General features: G+C 42.6%; 1 protein-coding gene across 3 annotated transcripts in view; it reads right to left on the bottom strand.

The window, feature by feature from the left end:
* Positions 1-8,691: 8,691 nt before the first annotated feature.
* Positions 8,692-20,512, bottom strand: part of IRAK3 (interleukin 1 receptor associated kinase 3) — a 48,229-nt gene continuing 36,408 nt past the window's right edge. For all 3 annotated transcript variants that reach the window (XM_034643714.1, XM_034643713.1, XM_034643712.1), the window contains 4 exons: positions 12,736-12,934; positions 12,405-12,467; positions 12,152-12,316; positions 8,692-10,223 (listed from right to left, as the gene is read on the bottom strand). In XM_034643714.1, the coding sequence (XP_034499605.1) occupies positions 9,708-10,223; positions 12,152-12,316; positions 12,405-12,467; positions 12,736-12,934 (943 nt within the window). In that variant the 3' untranslated portion in view covers positions 8,692-9,707. The remainder of the gene's footprint in view (positions 10,224-12,151; positions 12,317-12,404; positions 12,468-12,735; positions 12,935-20,512) is intronic.

The following is a 20,512-nucleotide window of genomic DNA, read 5'->3' as shown; positions in this document are numbered from 1 at the left end:
TGAACCCAAGGCTTAACCTATGCAAAGAAAAACACAGAATAGACGGGGAGGAAAGGATGGTCATTGACAGGCCAGGAAAAACTGGAGAGATCAGATGATAGGATGTCTTTATCAAGTCCAGGACAACAGCCTATGGTTTCTGTTGTGTAGCAGCTTCAGGTAAGAATGGGGACGAGAGTGTGCCTTGGAGATAGTGGCCGAAGTAGAGCGGAGATGTAGTTTCACTGGACTGATGAGATCGTTTAACTATGATGCTGGGTCGCTGCTTGGTTCATTCAAATGGCCATTGACACAAGGACCAATGATGCTGGGATATGAGATAGGGAGAGAGATGAGGACATGTCAGACCATGCCTTCTAAAATATGGTAATAATTTTTTATTAGAGAAATAAATACCTTTTATTTATTTATGTATTTATTTCATTTATTTATTTGATTTATTTCAGAGAGAGAGAGAGTGTGTGAGCAGAGGGAGGGGCAGAGAGAGAGAGGGAGAGAAATCCGCAAGCGGACTCCCTGCCGAGGATGGAGCCAGACGTGGCCCGATCCCAGAACCCTGAGATCATGACCTGAACAAGAGCTGGATGCTTCACTGGATGAGCCCCCCAGGCGCCCCTAGAGAAATACCTTTTAACAGCCAAGACAGGATACCAGTAATCACATGAATTATTTCCCCCTCTTCAAACTGCTAGACAAATGCATAATGAAAATGTCAGAGATTGCCCTGCATCCTGTCTCAAGCAACAGCCTTAGAGCTGCTGGCAGTGACTTAATATAAACATGCATACTTGGCTTTCTGAGCATACTGGAATCTTACATTCTCCTCTGGGGTACATACAATAAAAATAATAAAGGTCACAGATTAATATTTGCTTTCGGCTAAAGTCAACACAGCTCTTTAAAAAAAAAAAATCCTCGGGGCGCCTGGGTGGCACAGCGGTTAAGCGCCTGCCTTCGGCTCAGGGCGTGATCCCGGCGTTATGGGATCGAGCCCCCACGTCAGGCTCCTCTGCTATGAGCCTGCTTCTTCCTCTCCCACTCCCCCTGCTTGTGTTCCCTCTCTCGCTGGCTGTCTCTGTCTCTGTCAAATAAATAATAAAAAAAAATCTTTAAAAAAAAAAAAAAAAAAATCCTGAGGAAAAAAACACCCCATGCTACAAACGTAAAATAAAAAGAAATATCACAAGATCCAATGTTTAGTGGTCCAGCAAGTGCACTGTAATTAGCCAATACGCTTTCAGAATGACATGAAATTATCATTAGTGAATAATGGGATTAAGAAGAAGAGTACCAGAAGTTATGCATGCTTCTCCCAAATGTACTGTCAGGATGACTTCATTTTACAGTACATTTCTGTATTAGATGCCTTAACATCTCTCTCTTTTTTTTTTTGAGAGAGAGAGAGAGAGAAAGAGAGAGAGAGCGTGTGTGCACATGCATGAGAAGGGGGGAGGGACAGAGGGTGAGGAAGACAGAAAATCTCAAGCAGGCTCCACGCCCAGCACAGAGCCTGATGCAGGGCTCCCATTCACTACCCTGAGATCAAGACCTGACCCAAAATCAAAAGTCGGAAGCTTAACTGACCGAGCCACCCAGGCGCCCCCCTTAGCCTCTCTTTTGCTGTTATCTTTGCAGTGATGGGACAGTGGTATTACCTGGCATTTCTCTTCCAGGAAACACAAAAATAGCAGCAACACATTCATTTGGTTTCAAGAGAACAAAATTTGTGACAGCACTAATTAATCTTTTAGCTGGATTTGCCTAGGAAGTGTTTTTATCATATTTACACCGTCTGTTACTCATGCCCACAGAACAGTCCCTCCAGATAGAATGCATTAGAATTGGTATTTTACCCTGGAGTCCACTTTGCTATTTCCCTTTATAATTAATGTATTGTGGGCCCCATTAGCATTGTTACACAGGCTCCAGCTCTACCTGCTGGAGAAAAACACGATATTCAGTCACATGTCCTCTCCTCTGTGGCCAGTTTTATTTTCAACTGATAACTACAGCCCCAAGTCTGCTAAATTCAGCAAGTTAAAAATTTTACGTAGTCTAAAAAGGGATAGTGGGACACAAGTCTGAGGAATGGATACGAATGGTTAAAAATCTCTCTCTCCTAAGATCTTTTAATTTTTTTTTTTAATTTAACTGCAGGCTACTCCTTGAGGTACTGATTTATAAGTATAGAGCTAAGGGTAATTTTTAAAGATTTTACTAAAATCAACTAATACTTAATTAGAAAGCATTCTCAGCTGTGCACTGTGATCTGTTCTCCACTCTTCGGTATTTTAGCTTGTCTGGTTTTTGCATCTTGGATTGCTTTTCTGTAAGTCCTCTCAAAACTTGTTAGTCAGGGGATACCAGACAGGTCTACGTGGGAGCTTTAGCTACCAAGATTGGGGGACAGAAATAATAAAGGGCAATGGAATAGAAGATTACCGGTAGTTGCCAATTGTTATCAGAGGCGCAACGAAAGCAAAGTGCCAGGCAAGTGTAGAAATATACAGAATATTTTTTCCAAAAGAAAAATAGCTTTATTATTTTCTGGTAACAGAAATGATACATGCTCATAATAAAAATTTCAAACACATAAAATTCTAAAGAAAGTAAAGATCACCCAAATACTATAGCCTGGAAAGAGACATCATTTTTGGCAAAGATCTCTGTATGAAACATATACTATTTAAAAATATCTAGTATTACAAATGGGCCCATGTTGAACATATTACTCTATAGCCTGCTTTTTCATTCGATAATATTTCAGGAACAAATTTCCATAGCAATAAGCAAGATCTAAATAATTTTTGATGACAGTCATATATGACTCAATGGTATAAACGTGCTGGAATTTATTTAACCCATTTTCTATTAAAGGATATTTAGGCTGTTTCCAAAGTTTGTTGTTGTAGTTGTTTTTAACATTTATTTATTTATTTGAGAGAGAGAGAAAATAAGCAGGAGGGGCAGAGGGAGAGGGAGAGAATCTCAAGCAGGGCTTGATTTCACAACCTTGAGATCATGACTTGAGCCAAAATCAAGAGTCAGACGCTTAACCAACTGTGCCACGCAGGCTCCCCCAAAAAGTATTAATATCATGAACATCATAAAGTACTTATTTCCCCTCATGTTTGCAAACTTGTGTAATTTTTATTCATTAGGATAAAGTCCAAACAAATTGCTGGGCAAAAGTATCGTTTACATTTTTGATACGTATTGCCAAATTTGATACATACTGTCTTCTAGAAAAGTTGTACTAATTTTCACTCCTGCCAAGAATGAACAAGAATGCCCCTTTGCTCACATTCTTGTCAACTACTTTAATATTAATTTGCCAACCTGGGAGGATACAATTAATACAAATAAAATAATAAACACGTATATTTATAACCATTTATATTTTCAAATGGGGATACCATTAATTTTTAAGTCACCCCTTTTCAGAGCAGATATTTTCCTGGATTTGAATACAGAGTTTTCAGTTTGCATCCCCATTCCAATATTGCTGTGACTCCGGATAAGGGTCCGTTTTCTTGATATCATTTTCCTTGATCTCATAGTAACAGAACCCAGCTCGGTAGGCATTCAAAGCATAAGTGATGAATGCACCTACCACACTATTAGATTCCTCAGTGTTACTGAGTCTGAATCTCCCACAAGTAAGCTCTGTCTACCTGCTTACCCTCCATTGCAATCAATGTGGCTCTACAGGAAATTTTTAAATTAAGGAGCCAATAAAAAAAACTTTGGAAATATTCCCTTGCTATTTATAGAGATAACCACAAAGTTTTCAATGAGACAGATGACATCAATAAGGCAGCTGTGAAGTGAAGGTCTGGTAGGCAATGTAGATCTTTGGAGCAAAAATGTTTCCCAAGAAACTACTTGCATGTCAAGTTCAATAGACCATCAAATACATACAAATAATTTGACAGAAAGATGGAAACAAAATATCACACATATCAGTTCATCAAAACGTTGGCTTATCATTGCTTAGAAATGGTTTGGGAGGGGTGCCTGGGTGGCACAGTGGTTAAGCGTCTGCCTTCAGCTCAGGGTGTGATCCCGGCATTGCGGGATCGACCCCCACATCAGGCTCCTCTGCTATGAGCCTGCTTCTTCCTCTCCCACTCCCCCTGCTTGTGTTCCCTCTCTCACTGGCTGTCTCTGTCTCTGTCGAATAAATAAATAAAATCTTTAAAAAAAAAAAAAAGAAAGAAATGGTTTGGGAATCTTTCCACCATGAAGCAAATTTATAAGCAATGTACACAATGTCTAATTCCTCTTTTCAAAGATATCTCAGATATTAATATTTGACATTAATAACTTTTTATCCATGAATGGCAGGATGGAAACATCTAAGCAAATGAATGCTGGTAGTGTGGATGCTAGAAAGATGCACTTTGGGTGCAAGTAGATGACAGTCTTGATATACTAAATACCAATGATTTGAAGATGTTTTAAAGGACTATTTGGTTCATTCATTTTACAAATAGTTACCGGACCATATTATGTGCCAGGTACCATGCTAGTTGTTAGAGGTACAAAAAGGAGCAGGATGTAGCCCCTGCCTTCAAGGAAGTTTCAGTTTTGTGGAGAAGAGAGAAGTCAACAATGACATGATGGAGTGATGGGGGGCGAGGTACAAGTAGGGGCTTTAGCGTCCTTAGAAGAAGCCAGTTGAAGATGCCAGTAGTAGCCAAATAAATGTCCTGTGGAAATCACAGGTCAGTGGAAGAACAGGGTCTGTTATGATTGCCACACCGCCTGGTGCACACTAATAGCAAAGCAGCAGCTACCGGGGAGACGTCAGCTCTATGAGAGGATGAGGAGAAACCTCTGTGAATCCCTAGAAGGAGCTGGAGAAGAAGCCAGAGTCTACACTCCGGGAGGCTGGAGTGAGGCTGGTCTCCCAGCGCCACCAGGGAGCATTCGAATCAAGATTAAAGTTCTCCCATGGTAGTTTTCTTTCACCCATTCATTCAATTATTCACTGGAACATAAGCTCCATGAGGGCAGGGGTCTTTGTTGAGTGTGATCTTCACTGTGTCCCCAGCTCCCAGAACAGTGCCTGACACAAAGGAAGCTGTTGATAAATATTCATTCAATGAATGAATGGTTGGATCAGCGAATATATTTAACTCACATCTAAGGACTGTAGAAGTGGGCAACTGTTAACAGAGGAGCGGGATAGTGAAACACGGCAGAAGACCTGGCAAGGCTTGTGTGCTCACTGAACACTTGTGGAATCAATGAATGACTTTTCACATCTATCCCTTTTCATCAGAGCTTGAATCTGTGGGGGCTTCTTTGTACAGTGTGGAGTACGAGAAAGAGCGTGGGCCTTGAAATCAGACCTTCAAATCCTGGCTCTTCCAAATCTGGGAGGACCTCAGGTATGGTCCTTAACCTCTCTAAGTCAGTCTTCTCATCTCTAAAATGGGATTCGGACCTTGGGGATGGCTATGAAGGATAAACAGGGAAAAACACGGAAAGACCTGGACCCAGATGCCTTTCTCCTCACCCATCCTTCCAGCCCCAGAGCCAGTGTTGTGCAGAACTCTGTGAGAGTTCTGGGCCCCCAATCCCTGGATGTCCATCCCGGGCCCCCTATGCTAGTTCTTCTCCCCTCTCTCTCTCTCTCCAGCAAGCTTCTCCAAAAAGCCTTCCTTCCCCTCTGAAAAGTGTACAGTAACTTCCTCACCCTTTTACTTTCAGTTCCATTTGCTTGGGGTTCAAATAACAGATCTCACCCAACTGTTGAGTGGGCCAGTGGCTTCTCCTCCTTCCTCGGTATCTTAGGAGCCAACGCGGTGCCTTGATGTTGGCAGGTGTTAATAGATGCTGCTCATGGTAGCCCTCACTTCCTATACTCACCACACCTCATGGCATAAAAGCTGTTTTACACAGGCTAACGCACCACCCCATGAAACTACACCATTATGCCGGGAGTCGCGGATCATTGTACCAATTCTCAAGAAGTCGATAAAAGCAATTATGCCAGAAATTCCATGCCTATTTTCAAAAACAACAAAATATTTTCTCTCTGCTTTGGGGCCTTATAAAATGGGACGAAAACCTAACAAGTAAATAGGATCAGCCTGGAGGATTGTCCATGGTGCATTATAAGGATGAAAATGAGTGAAATTCTTTACTAATTCACGTTTGCTGATCAAAGGGAACGCTTGGAGGCTCATTCTTGGTTTCTTCGTGTACCCGAGTCCCCACTTCAGGAAGCCATGGAGGTGCCCTCTGATTGCCCATAGCAGGATGCAAGACTGAATTCCTATCAACTAACATTTATTAACACACCCACTAGAAGGCAAATCAAGGAGGACTAGATTGCTCAATAGAAGATTCTTTTCATGTCCAGCCACAGTGGCTTCTGCTTGCCGCATCATTGATCAGGTTATTGCCAGCTAATCTGACTTCCTTTGGTAAGATGTCCAAAGTAGTTATACCCTAGAGCAAGGTGACCTCATCCAAAAAGATTATTGATTGACAGTATTTCTAGAGCTCCTACTCCAATTAAGCAAAATCCTAAGTAGTAGGGTAAATATAAAAGAATTTCTAAAAATGATTACTCTAAAAAAACACACCCCTAGATGGAAAGGTAAAATCTACTGACCCATAACCACTTGGGACCCCTTTAAAGCAGAGGTTCTCGAAGCAGCGGCAGCGTGAGCAGCACCTGGGAGCCCGTCGGGAAGCCAAATCCCTAACCCCGGAACTACCGCACCAGACACTGGGCGGGGTCCAGCAATTTGTGTCTCTAACAAGACTTCCACATCATTTGGATCCACACTAAAGTTTGAGAAACACTGCTTTAAGTCAAATAAGCAAATCGAAAGCAACAGAATTCCAACAGACGACACAAGGGCTGAGCGATGGTGTGGCCCATGTTAATCACAGCTTGCCTTTTGACCTCTCATTGAAGGTACTGGGAGGTCCAGATTCAAAGTGAGGAACAGTTTCACATAAAGTCAATTCTTGATTGTCTTGATTACCTCTTTTGAATTATTAGTGGCAACTTCACACAATCCCGGGCTAATTTCCCCAATTCAGCCAAATACTTTCAAGACTATATTTCCAAGATAAGCTAAATCAACCTCATAATGGCTTACAATATATAAAGCCAGACGTCAAAGGCTTTTATGCTTCTTTCCATTAATGTGTATAATAATCAAGAGTTTCCAAACGAGGACAGGTCACAAGAATTGAAGTCATACAAAGTCTAGTCCGACCCTCTGCCCCTACTAGTTCCGGCACATGGGCAGTTTGAGAGCATTGTCAACCCATGCCATGAACATATGGGGAAGACAGCAAGGGGCAGTCGGGGCCCCTGAGGACCAGCCTGAGCATGACCTCTCCCAGCTGCTTACCTGGGCCTTTATGTGGCCTGCCAATCAGACTAAGGCTTATTGTGTTTTGAACCTCACCATGAGGCCCTTTTCCCCAGAATTGTAGCTTCATGTTTCTGACCTTGGTCTGTTAACCTGACCCTGATTACTGATGACTTCTTTCTTGAATCATTTGTTCTTAAATCTGAACTCCAATCTGACTATGATTAATCCAACCATACTAATTCACAAAGGAAGGAAGGAAGGAAGGAAGGAAGGAAGGAAGGAAGGAAGGAAGGAAGGAAGGAAAAAACTGAGCCTAAGCCTTTGATGCATAGAAGACTAGAGGTCTGCCCTTTTATTGTAAATGTTCTAGAGAGGGAAATTCCATTAACCCCATGGAAATGGTTTTCTTAGAGTGTTTCTATCCATTATTATAAAGACAGTCCTTATCCCCACTTTATTCAGCAATGTTTATAGCTGAATTTTTTATTATGTGGCTTCTTAGAGATAATTTAATTCAACTTCAACTTGTAAGGAAAAAACAGCTCTGTACAGGCTAACATGCTAGGCCTTGAAGAGATGGCCCCTACACACTCGGAATCTGATAGAATAATGTCTCCCCCCCAACCCCAACCCCNTGAAGACTTCAGAGGGGAGGGGGGTGGGGGAATGGGATAGACTGGTGATGGGTAGTAAGGAGGGCACGTATTGCATGGCGCACTGGGTGTTATACGCAACTAATGAAGCATCAAACTTTACATTGGAATCCGGGGATGTACTGTATGGTGATTAACATAATATAATAAAAAAATCATTAAAAAAAAAAAGAAAAGAGACATGGCAGATGTGATTACGTGAAGGGTCTTGAGATGCAGAGATTTCTGTGGATTATCTCAGTGGGCGGAACACAATCACAAGGATCCTTACAAGAGGCAGGAGGGCCAAAGTAAGAGGAGGAGGTGATGAAGAAAAGGTCAAAGAGAGAAAGAAAGAAAGAGAAATCTAGATTCAAAGATGCCATATCTCTGGAATTGAGGATGAAGAGGCCACGAGTTAAAGAATCCAGGTAGTCTCTAGAAGCTAGAAAAGGCAAGGGAATGAATTCTCCCCTAGAGCCTCCAGAAAGAATGCCAAAGACTTCTGACCTCCAGAACTGTAAAATAATTAACGTGTATACATATACACACAGACATACAGACATATAGACATATATATATATATGTACATATATATATATTTTTTTTTTAAAGAAATCTCTACACCCAACATGGGGCTCAAGCTCGCAACTCTGAGATCAGGAGCCGGATGCTCTAACAAATGAGCCAGTCAGGCACCACAACTTAGATTGTTTTAACCCACTGTTTGTCATAATTTATTATAGCAACAACAGGACATTAACACAGGTAGTTTACAATCTAGCAAGAGACAGAAGATGGCATGGGCAACTCTGGTATACTTCGGAAAGTCACAAGTATAAAACAGAAACACAAAAACAATGCTGTGGAAAATGCTGATGAAACGAGGACTTCCGACTGGAGAGATTAGGGGAGCTTCGAGGACGACGCAGCTCTGCTGGGCCGGGACAGACTGGGCAGGATTTCAACAGGGGGAGACCCAGTAAACAGGAGGAGTAAAGGCACAGAGTTGGCAGGTACAGGATCAAACAAAAAGCTGACACAGGGCCTTGTGACCAGCCATTTTCTCAGAAACAAAAATTACTTGATTAAAATTTCATACATTCTACTCAGAATATAATAGGTCTCTAGGTTTATTTAAAAAATCGCAATAATAGCCAAAAACTATATGATACGTGATCAACTATCCTAAGAATTTAAATACAGAAATGCAGATCTTGGGCAAGAATCCCCTCTCTACAGAGAACATGTCACAGTCAAGAGCGAATCTGGCTCATTTTCCAGCAGGCAGGTGTGACGGGGTGGACAGAAAAAAATACGAAGTGTTAATTAAAATAAACAAAAAGGTAATTCTTTAAAAAGGCATCGGTTGACATTTACAAATTAGACACTTCCTACAACCTTCGAGAGCCAGCTAAACAGAACGATGGGATCTAACTGACCTGAACCTACTTAGCAGACTGGAGGCTCTGAGGGCTCCCGGTGTGAAGAAGACAGTAGAATCCAGTCCCTTTTTGGTAGGTCTTTGTTTGTCTGAAGTCAGAGATCATGATCTTAAGTAATTCTGAACAGCTCTAACTTAGCCTAGGTTTAGGCCTAGGAATTGGGAAGGAAGGAATAGCAATGTCCAGATTGTTGACCTGCATCACCCAAACTCACCATCCATAGTCCTGTTAGCATGACTTGTGGTGACAATGTTTTCCCAAGATGACACCTGTACTCAGGTCCCTTAGCAATACTTGCTTTCTTCTTTATCTTCTGATGAAATTGATTCCCTTTTGTATGGTTCACATTCGTTCCAGGAAAATTCGCAGGAACAGCTGGTCTCCACCGGCCTGCTCCTGTAAGAATGGCCTGGAGCTTCCGCAGAAGGCTCCGTATCCGTACCATAGGCCCTTGGGTCCTGGCATAGAGCTGCGTGCTTTGGAGACCAACTTTCTTGACAAGACGAACTGGGCCTGTTGCAGGCATCCTCATTTCTCTCACTGCCTTTCTTTCTGTCAAAGCCCAGAAATGTAACCTCAGACTGGCTACATTCAAATGGAACTTTCTGAGTCACTCTATCTTTTCTCAAACCTTTATCAGGAGGCGGTGAACGATTATTCTGGTTTTCATCATCTTCCACTGGAATACTTGGTACGTTCTCCAAGAACAGAGGAGAAGGACACCTGAAGGACTTTAGGGAGGTGGGAGGATCCTCAGCAAAATATAAGCTGGCCTGAGTACTTTCAAGAGTGTTCAGGACCTAGTCAACCGGGGAGCAAAGAAACATTTGCGTTAAGCTTCCATAACCTCTCACCTTTTTTCTATCTACTTATTAAGGAATATTTTATTTTCATGAAATAAGTTCAACTACAGAGTTCTGAATGTGAAGGTATTGTTAAAGATTAGCTAAACCCTTTCTGTTTAATGAGTAAATTAAAAGACTTGAAGCCAAGAATAAAAGAAAGTGCACTGAAGTAAATATCGAGAGACCTGAGTTGAGACTTAGATTTGCCACCAACTACTGTGTGATGTGGGGTGAGTCTCTGTACATTTTTTACTTCAACCTGAATAGGTGGAGTACTGGAAAGGGTCAGGGTACAAGGGACCCAATCTGTAGTTGTCAAATGTCAGAATTACCTACAGGAGCTTTCTTAAAATACAGATCCCTTGGCTCCAACCTAAAGATCGTCACTGACAAAATATGAAGATAGGGACCCAGGAATCTGTATTTTAAAAGCTGCTCAGTTGATTTGGATGTGCAGCCCAAACTGAGAACTGCTGACCTGATTTAAAAGAACATGTAACATCCCTTCACACACACATGTAATTTCTAAAAATACATTTAGAGAGCTTTACTATTTACAAAGTGCTTTCACATGCATTACCTCATTTAATCTGTATAAACAACACTTTTATTTCCATTTTACAGATAATAAAGCTGAGGCTCAGAAAAGGGAATAAATATCACGAGCCAGTAAGGAGCAGGTCTGTCCCTTGACCTCAGATCTGGCTCCCAATTCCTTGTTTCTTCCACTATATATCTCACAGCTCTTGGGCCCAAGATTCCGGGTCATGTAGCTCTTACTGGTGGTGCCAGGCCTAAAATATAGTTTTCCTGACTCCCAGGCCGGTGCTCCTTACATTCTGATTATGCTGACCTCTTGTTTAAAACCCTTTCACGGCNTTGGGCCCAAGATTCCGGATCATGTAGCTCTTACTGGTGGTGCCAGGCCTAAAATATAGCTTTCCTGACTCCCAGGCCGGTGCTCCTTACATTCTGATTATGCTGACCTCTTGTTTAAAACCCTTTCACGGCTCTACAATAGACTCAGGATAAAACCCCAAATCCCAGAATGGAATTCATGTCCCTCTCTCACCTGGAACCTTCTATTATTTTAAGCACTCCAGCTTTTCCCTTTCCACATCCCACTCCCATGAATTACCCACAATATTAGTGCCATAAAATCCATCACCTCTGGGCTTTGCAGGTATAGATTCTCTCGGACTAAAATGTCCTTCTATCCTTACTGCTTGCCTAAATTCACCCTGTTCTTTAGACTATAGCTCAGCTGTCACTTCCATCCAGAAGCTTCCTTGACTCGGCCAGTATGTGTTCTGACTCTATGTTCCCGTACTGACCTGGGCTTCCTCTACCATTACGCTTATCTCTCCGTACTGAAACGCCACGTTAACTAATCTGGCTCTCACCATGGACTGTGAGTTTGAGGGCAGCAACTGCGTCTTGATTACTGTTGCACCCTCAGCACCCAGGACCAAGTCTGGCACATGCAAAGCAAGCACTAGCTAAATATTTGTTGAACACAGAAGTCAATCAATGAATGGATGATTAAACTGATGAGTAAATTTAAAAAATCAATAGAGGAAATATGTAATGCATTTTTAATGGACCAGATCTCTAAATGAGTGCTGAATATAATTCTCTCCAAACTACTCACTTAAGTCTTTTCATTAAATTTTTTGTGGTGCCCTGGTCCCACCCAACAATGACCTCTACCAGAGTACCAAATAATGTGACTTGGTAACTTGGAAAAACTATGAGGTTAGAATTCTGTGTTAGGGGCTGGATTTGCCTCATTGGTAAAGAATTCACTTAGACACACAATTTATCCAACTTGGATTTTCCATGGTTCTGCAGGCTTGGTTTTGAATAAAACCATGTGTACGCACTTCATCCATTGACGGTCTTAACTTGGCCCGCGTGGTAGCACACTGGCCTGCCAAAGAGAAGAGCTTGGCAGAGAAATTCCGAGGACAGGGATGCACTTTCTTATCCAGAAATGAAAGACATGAATCGAGGCCTCTCTTCTCCATCAATTCCATAAGGAGATCCCTCTAGGAAGAGAAGAAGACAACTTTATCTTTCAGACCTCTACCCCCAAAATGATGGAGAGATAGGAACAGAGATGAAGACAATTCTCACCAGCTGGATATGCTTTGGATCATCTAACACCACTTTACGACCTGTCAGAACTTCCATTATTACCTATAGGGAATATATAGAAAGTCAGCTACATATGTTAAATACAGACATAGACTTAGTTGCAGAGATTAACCTTGATAATAGATCTCATTCGTTCTGATTAATGACTATATTTTACTATCTGACTGATGACATAAAATTAATGTATAAGACAATGGGTCACAGGAAATCAATAGATCTAAAAGTGAAAGCCCTTTAAAAAAATTATTCGAATTTAGAGCATTCCTGGCAATACGCGTTCCTCCTTTGTTGACTGGTACTTGGTACTCACAATTCCAAAGCTATAGACGTCCGTTTTAATGGAAAGTTTGCCCTGTCTGATGTACTCTTCAGGCATATACCACAGATGTTTCCTGCTGCTGCTGGCCATGCTGATGGTAGAGCTCTGATGTTCCATGTGCGGTCGGAAGTGTGCCATGCCAAAATCAGTGAGTTTGGGTTGGAACTGATTATCCAAAAGTATGTTTGCACTAAAATTGTAATTGAGGACAAACAAGACAAAAACATAAAGGCATTCCAGTGAAAAACAAAATGACAAGCTCACCTTCATATCTGGTTAATTCCAAACACTGACAACACAAAGACATACATAATTTTCCATGAACTAGATGGTATCTTCTCATTTTTCTTAAAGTATAAATACAAGTATTATATAAAACACTCAAATGAAAACCTGGGGCACCTGGGTGGCTCAGTCAGTTGAGCGACTGACTCTTCATTTCAGCTCAGGTCATGATCTCAGGGTCCTGGGATGGAGCCCTGTTGGGCTTCATGCTCAGCACGGAGTCTGCTTGGGATTCTCTCTCTCCCTCTGATCCTCCCCCCATCCATGCACATGCTGTCTTTCACTCTCTCTCTTTCAAATAAATAAATAAATCTCAAAAAAATAAAACAAAATGAAAACCTGACCTTGGAACAGTGAGCTTTTCAAATTTATAGATACACGTAGGGAACTGGTGGATAAAGCTGATGCTTTGCCAATAGGAGAAACTGAAGTTAACCAAAGCAGCTTTCCTTGTGCTCTTCTGATACACAATGAGACCATGAAGTGGGTTTTAATCAGCTAATAATCAAGTACCTGTTACGTGCACAGAGCTGTGCTGTGGAATGCCCAGCCCACCAGCAGAAAGCCACTGACCCGCAGGGAGGGGAGGACTCTTTGGTAGCCCCACCTTAAGGATAACCCTAGTCCATTGTCCCATCTCTACGGACTTCCTAGGGAGTAAAGACAAAAATGTCTTTGAGTCTAAATAAAATATCTGCCGAGGTAAAGGCAAAGTGCTTAGAGTTAGTTTTAGTCTGATAAAAACCTTAACATTTTGACAGTAAGATAAGCATCAGCTTACTCTTACCTTCAAAGGGCTGTCACAGCAGGAATGCGAGAGGCTAAGCCCATGCATTTCACATAGCCCACACCTGGCGTGAGTCCCAGCTCTGTCCTTCCCTGGCCCCATGACTGCAGGTGGCTTACCTCACGCCATACGCCCCAGTGTTGTTTTCCTCACATGTAGGATGAGGCAAACAACAGAACTCGGAGAACTGAATACAAACAGCCTATTACCCGGCATACAATAACGTCTGATAAATGGTAGGGAAGATGAAAATTAGTAACGAATCAGAAGAGAGAAGATGGACATTGATAGAAAAGGTGGGTGGGCCAAGAGAAAGTAATCTATTTCTCAGTTTTGCTTGGGGCTCTTCAGAGCTTGCTTTTTGTTCCCTGAAACCAAAGCTTCTAATACTACGCCTACCCAGCCAAAATGCCAAATGGTATATTTGGTGTACTACACGTTGTTATTAAAAGTGGTAACAGCGGGGCACCTGGGTGGTGCAGTCGGGCGAAGCGTCCACCTCTTGATTTCAGCTCAAGCTGTGATCTCAAGGGCATGAGACTGAGCCCCGCGATGGGCTCTGCACTCAGTGCCAAGGTCGCCCCTCATTCATCTCATTTGGAAAACAGTGTTGACTACCCTGACAAAGCCCTGAAGATGTGAGTCCACCAGAGCCGGATCCCACCTTCGCTCCAGCTCCAGGTAAGAACAGGCATTTCATTCGTAATTCCTTCTTCCATCGGTATGTGTACACGTCAAGGGAGGCTCCGGGAGAGCCCTTGATCGTTTCATGTGCCAGGAGGTGAGATGGGCAGAGAGGTTCATTAACTCCCATTAGCAGGACCCCACCTTCTGCCCCTCCAGCTGCGCTGCCGGCCCAGCTCTCTTCTGCACACACCCCCTTCCCCTGCACACACACACTGGATGTCAGCACAGAGGGACAGGAACACTCCGAATGCCAGAGTTTCAGTGTCAAACATTTTGCCATCTTCTTCCTCAACTCCAGCTCTAAGGAAGGTATAAAAACATAACTTAAAATGCTAGACCCATGAGGATGCAAAAGCTGAATTTGTAACACTTCGAATTCCTGAGGAATAGGTCTTTTCTAAGCACAAAAGAAAAAAAGGCAAGCATCAAAAACAAAATCCTCATCTAATCCCATTATTTGAGCCTCAGCAAAGCTAGTGGGAAGCTCTCAGCAACTGTTGACTCATGCTTCTGACAGGCTTCAGGGGAGTGGGTGACCACAATGTGTGACACAATAACACCCACAGAGGACTCTGGATCAGTGAGAGGCCGTCCGTCAGAATGTGAGATCGTTCCGGGGCGCTGCATTTACACTTTTAAAGATGATATTTGGTGAAAAGACCGGCAGACTTTTTAGTGCATGGCACAAATTTTGAGTGCAGTGATTTACTCTGTTCTAAATAAGAGTCAACAGGAGCTGAGGAAGAAGAATGTTCTGTTTTAAGAAAGTAGGAGTTGCAAAAGCCACCTCAACAATGAGGTCTACCCTAACCTTTCCGTTAGTGCAGCTTTAAATAGAACATTCACGCGGTGCCTTCAACTATGATGCAGGTCAATGGGATGTTTATCCTCTGGGGGTAAAAACAGACTAACAGAGAAACGTAAACTCACTGCAGTCACATAACACCGTAATTGAACAAAAGGGCAGCTTGCTAGCTATTGCGCTTACCAAAGAGATAGACAAGACGCATGGAATGGCCCACACCTTCAATTTAGGGTTTCCACAACCTATTTCTGCTATTCTTTCCCACAAAGCTCCTTCCTGTCACACAGACCATCACCTCTCTGGATGTTTCTTCTAGTACAAGGATCAGAGGTGGTATACTGAGGAGATGGGGAAAATCCCACACAAAGTGGTCAATTTGTATCCTGACTCTGGGGAGTAACATACTTTATGTCTCTATTGCGGGGTCTCCATGACAAATATTCTGGGGGGACTTGAACCTCCCAAAGGTTACAAGAATTGCTTGCTTTGCACACCAGTTTTTTTCCTGATTTAGTTGAAGCCCTTGGGCCTAAAATATAAAGCATGATGATGCATCTAGATTATAATGCAGAATTTGAATGGAAGTGCAAATACACACTTGACATGTAAGCACGTGACTGGTTTTTAAAAAGACATATATATATATATATTTTTAAAGATTTTATTTATTTGACAGAGAGAGAGAGACAGGCAGCGAGAGAGGGAACACAAGCAGGGGGAGTGGGAGAGGAAGAAGCAGGCTCCCAGCGGAGGAGCCTGATGCGGGGTTGGATCCCAGGACTCTGGGATCACGCCCTGAGCCGAAGGCAGATGCTTAATGACTGAGCCACCCAGGCGTCCCTAAAAAGACATATTTTTAAAGGATTTTAGCGGGAGTTATTGGTACAAAGTAGCCCAGTCCCTGAGAGTGCCTGGCAATTCTCTGGAAAAGTCTGGACTCCAACAAATCAGTCCCTGAGACAAAGAGGACCCACCGGCCTTTTGGTGACAGCCTGAGGCAACAGGACATCTTGCTGTCTGTGTCACTACTGTTATGACACCTCACCAAATGAGGCAAGATCCAACTTCTCAGGGAACCTACAGGTTACTGGAAAAGGGCATACACACCCGTCCCCCACTTCAGCATGCCCTGCGTCTGATGGAGCTGAAGCCCTTTCTTCCCCCTTCAATTGTACAACCTTCTCTTTCTTTTCCATTGAACCCAGGCAGGACTCTGTCAGAGACAGTATTAAAGGTTGTTATTGCTTTATTGATGACTTATGTTATTGCTTTATTGATGACTTATGAGTCTTAGGCTCTCTGTTTTACAGGCCTGGCTAATGAGGCATATTCTTGCATTAAGTGGGAAATGTTGTCTCTAACCAAACTAGCACAGCTTACCTAAGGCTGAGTTTCCTCGTGGGTAAAAAGATCTGAGAAGGCTTACCTCTCAGGGTTGTTACAAGGATTAAATGAGAAAGTGTAATCAGAGTGCCTGCTACACAGGGAGGGCCCTGAAATGTACTCTGAAGGATGTAGGCTGGCCTTTGTCCATCCTACACCCACCCTAAAATCCCAAGAAACTTGGCTGGGTAGCTCTGGAAGTTCAAGGCACCAGTCCGAAGTAACAAAGGGACAGGGGGTTGCACGACGACCCTGGAGATCTGAGGATCCTTGCATTAATGAGTTTCAGGGCGTCTGTTGAGTTTCAGAATAGTTTCAGAGAAGTTCTGGAAGAACCTGACTAAAGTAACATTTCCAGACACTCTAAGATCATGGAGAGAAAAAAGAATTGTTTGACATATATGTGTGCATGCATGTATGTACACGTGCGTATAAATAAATGAATGTTGGGTTTTAGAGCTAGTGATGGCAAACAGAATTAATAGAGAAAGTTTAAATTTATGTACGATTTAATTGTGCTGGCAACCCTTTGAAAAAATGAACCTATCTGGAAATTTTGGAAGAAGGGAGACACTCAGGGAAAATAGGAAAATCTGAGGAAAAGAAATTGTTTATATCTAAAATGTTTCTGAAAAACAAAAGGACGTCTTTGGAAGGGGCGGGGAGGGAGGTGGGAGAGGAGAGGGAGGGGACTCATTAACTAAACAACCAACCAAGCAAACAAGCAAACAAACAGACTTTGCATTCTGGGCAGGTTTGGCATCCCTGCTAAACACAGAGCTGAGGGGAGTGCTTGCCACACACATCAGGTCTGGGGGTAAAGGCAGGCGGAGCTTGGGTCCTCGGGCCAGGGTGTCACGGTTGTAGGAAGGGCTCCATCTGTGCCTTCCTAGCCTCCCTCCCAGCCACTCAATGTTTCTAGTCCCTCACAAAGGAAATTCTCCACGCATTCACTACCACCATACATCTCTGATCAATTTCCCTTTTTTAAGAATTCATTTTAAAGCATATGGCTTTCCCCTCCTTTCTTTCCTAGACCACATCCCTCGTCTGAAAGGCTGCTTCACTTGGCAGGAGACACATGGCAATACGGATAGAGAACATGATCTTATAGGAAACATTAGAAACGTTCACCGAGATTATCTCGGCTTTGGAAACATTAACAGGAATGAATGCCTGGGATGAAAAATGCCAAGGATAAAATGCATTTCAATTTAAAATCGTTCATAAATGTGAAAACAATTAAGCTGGCTAAGGGATAGGATGGAAATAACAAGAAGGTTTACTGCTTTCAGATGCTTTTTTGTGATCCTGTAATTCAAAAACATCTTCGTTTCCCAAATAACAGAGACTTTGCCAAGAACAGAGATTTCAGCTCTTCAAGATTCTTTTCTTTAAATCCTTTTCCTCCTTAAATTCCACCATCTGGAAGTGAATTTTGTTTTTATAACATTCTCTTTGAAGAGTTCAAATTACTAAGACATTTTTGGGCTAACTAACCCACCAGACTTCTTGAAAATACCTTTGAAATGTGGGCTTTGCTTCCTCCACGGGTGTTCTGCAGCCGTGTCCTTGACAGTGTCTCCTTAGAAGACTATCCGTTCTCACTGATTGAACAAGGTGAAGATTCCGAATACCGACCTCCAGGCTTAATCACTGCCTACTGCCATTTTCACTAGAAGTCCAAAGTCAGCATTTTCAAATCTGCACTCCTGATGGTCTCTTCTGCCCAATTTCCCTGTCTCTGCCCAGGAAACCAACACGCTCCCAGGAATCCCCGCTAGGAACACTTACTTGCCTAATAGGACCATGATTGTTGGACCCACACAAACATGGATCCCCACCTCCTTCCCCATCTACAGACATGGAATAGAGGCAGATTACAAACCTCTGTAAGTCAGCTTTCTCCTCTGTCACACTGAGATAAGACCAATGATATCCAAACTCAGGGTTGCTGGGAGGAGTACGTTCATCAGTGGGCTTTTATGTCAGGGCTAAAGTCAAGCTGGCCTTCACCAAGTTCCCAAATCTGTCTGCAGCCTATCAGCTTCCCTGAATGCATCAGCACTTACCAATGCAGTCTGGATAGAGAGCGCTTAGTACTGTTTGGGGACTTTCCTTATACTGTTCCCCTCACCTGCAAAGTACTGCTCCCTCCCTTATTTTCATTCAAATCCTCTTTGCAGTCCAAGATTCACTTCCTCCCTGAAGTTTTCCCTCCACTACCCTGAAGTCCAGTGGTGCTCCCTTCTCCAAGTTCCCACTGTGCAGCCTGCACTATACCTTCTGGCACTTACCCAGAAACCAGCTTTTGTTGTTTACATAAGCATAATGTGGAGCTATAGAAGATACCAAATAATCAGTTGGTATAATCAGTTTGTTAATTAAGAGAATTTGAAACCATAAGTGGACCCAGACCACTCCGCCGCATATGGCAAAGAGAAGGCCCAAATGCTGCCAAAGCATCTTCCCCTTTCCTGGCAGACATCACTAATTGAGTTCAGAATGCACCCACCCCAGGTTCCCTTTCAACACTGCAGGTGGGAAGTCATTACCAATCAATCAACGATGGAATGTGCAATGAAACATTTGTCATGGCCGCTATACTATCATCGCTTCCTTTTCAGATGCGGTAAATGAGCCCACATGGCCGCAATGACTCGTTTTTTGCAAAATAGCTTGTTAGTGGCCAAGCCAGGACGAAAGCCTAACCCTCCTCTTCCCATTTGCTCCTCTCTCAATTTACTACAGTTAACTGAAAGAAACATCTTTTTTATTCAGCTACTCATAAAAGATAAGAAGCTGCTGATGACCGAGCATGCGTAAAATGAAATTTATCTCTTCTTTCCTTCAGGTATATACAGATAATCGTAGTGGCAAAAACAATGGTTAATGGGTGAGTCACAGGAAGACAGATTTTAGCTCAAAATAAATGAAGTTCCAATCGTTAGAGCTGCACCCAAATGGAGTGCTAACGGCGCGCTGTGCAAAGATCCAAGGCCAGGCTGGATGAGACACTTAGAGACAGTCTCCATGTCGTGGGAGGAATGACAGCTCACTGCCAAGCCTGGGCCTGGGCTTCACACTCATTAACTCACTGCACCCCACAACGCTGGGAGGAGGTGCAGAAGTCACTTGCCCGCTTCCGGACAAGGAGTTTTATTTTATTATAAGAGTAGAACATAACCTTAACTAAAAAATTTCAAAACATGATAGAAAAGTAAAAAATAAACCATTAGTTAAAAAGCCATAGTCTCTCCAATTAAATAAAACCTTATTCATATTTTGGTATGTTTTAATCTTTTTTTTTTTTAAAAGTAGGCTCCATGCCCAGCACAGAGCCCAGCAAAGGGCTTGAACTCATGACCCTGAGTTCAAGACCTGAGCTGAGAGGAAAAGCCAGCGGCTTAACCGGCTGAGCCACCCACGTACACCTTAATCTTTTTGAAAAATTCATGAATTGGTAGTTCTACAAAGTTATAACCGTATACTGTATACTAGTTCAATTTGGCTTTTTTCACTTAATCTTACTTTATGCACATTGTTCCATGTTATCTCATACCATTAAAAACATTATTTAGTAATGTCAACTGATGTATGACAAACTTTCCTGTGATTCATCAGTCTGAGGTCCAAATGCAGAAAAGAAAATCAAGGTCACAATATCTTCCATTTCTTACGCCATCAAAAACAGAGCCCTGACTTAGTCCTAGAGAAGGTCACTATTGAACACATTTTGAGATGTCCTTGTTTGAGCCAATTATCAGGGCCGTGCAATAAGATGACATCTCTCCTAGAAGCTGCCTTTCCTTAAAAAGAAT

This window comes from Ailuropoda melanoleuca, chromosome 15 (assembly GCF_002007445.2).
Source record: "Ailuropoda melanoleuca isolate Jingjing chromosome 15, ASM200744v2, whole genome shotgun sequence".
Classification (NCBI taxonomy): domain Eukaryota; kingdom Metazoa; phylum Chordata; class Mammalia; order Carnivora; family Ursidae; genus Ailuropoda; species Ailuropoda melanoleuca.
Note: the sequence above shows the minus strand (reverse complement) of the source record. Positions and strands in the feature narration are given on the sequence as shown.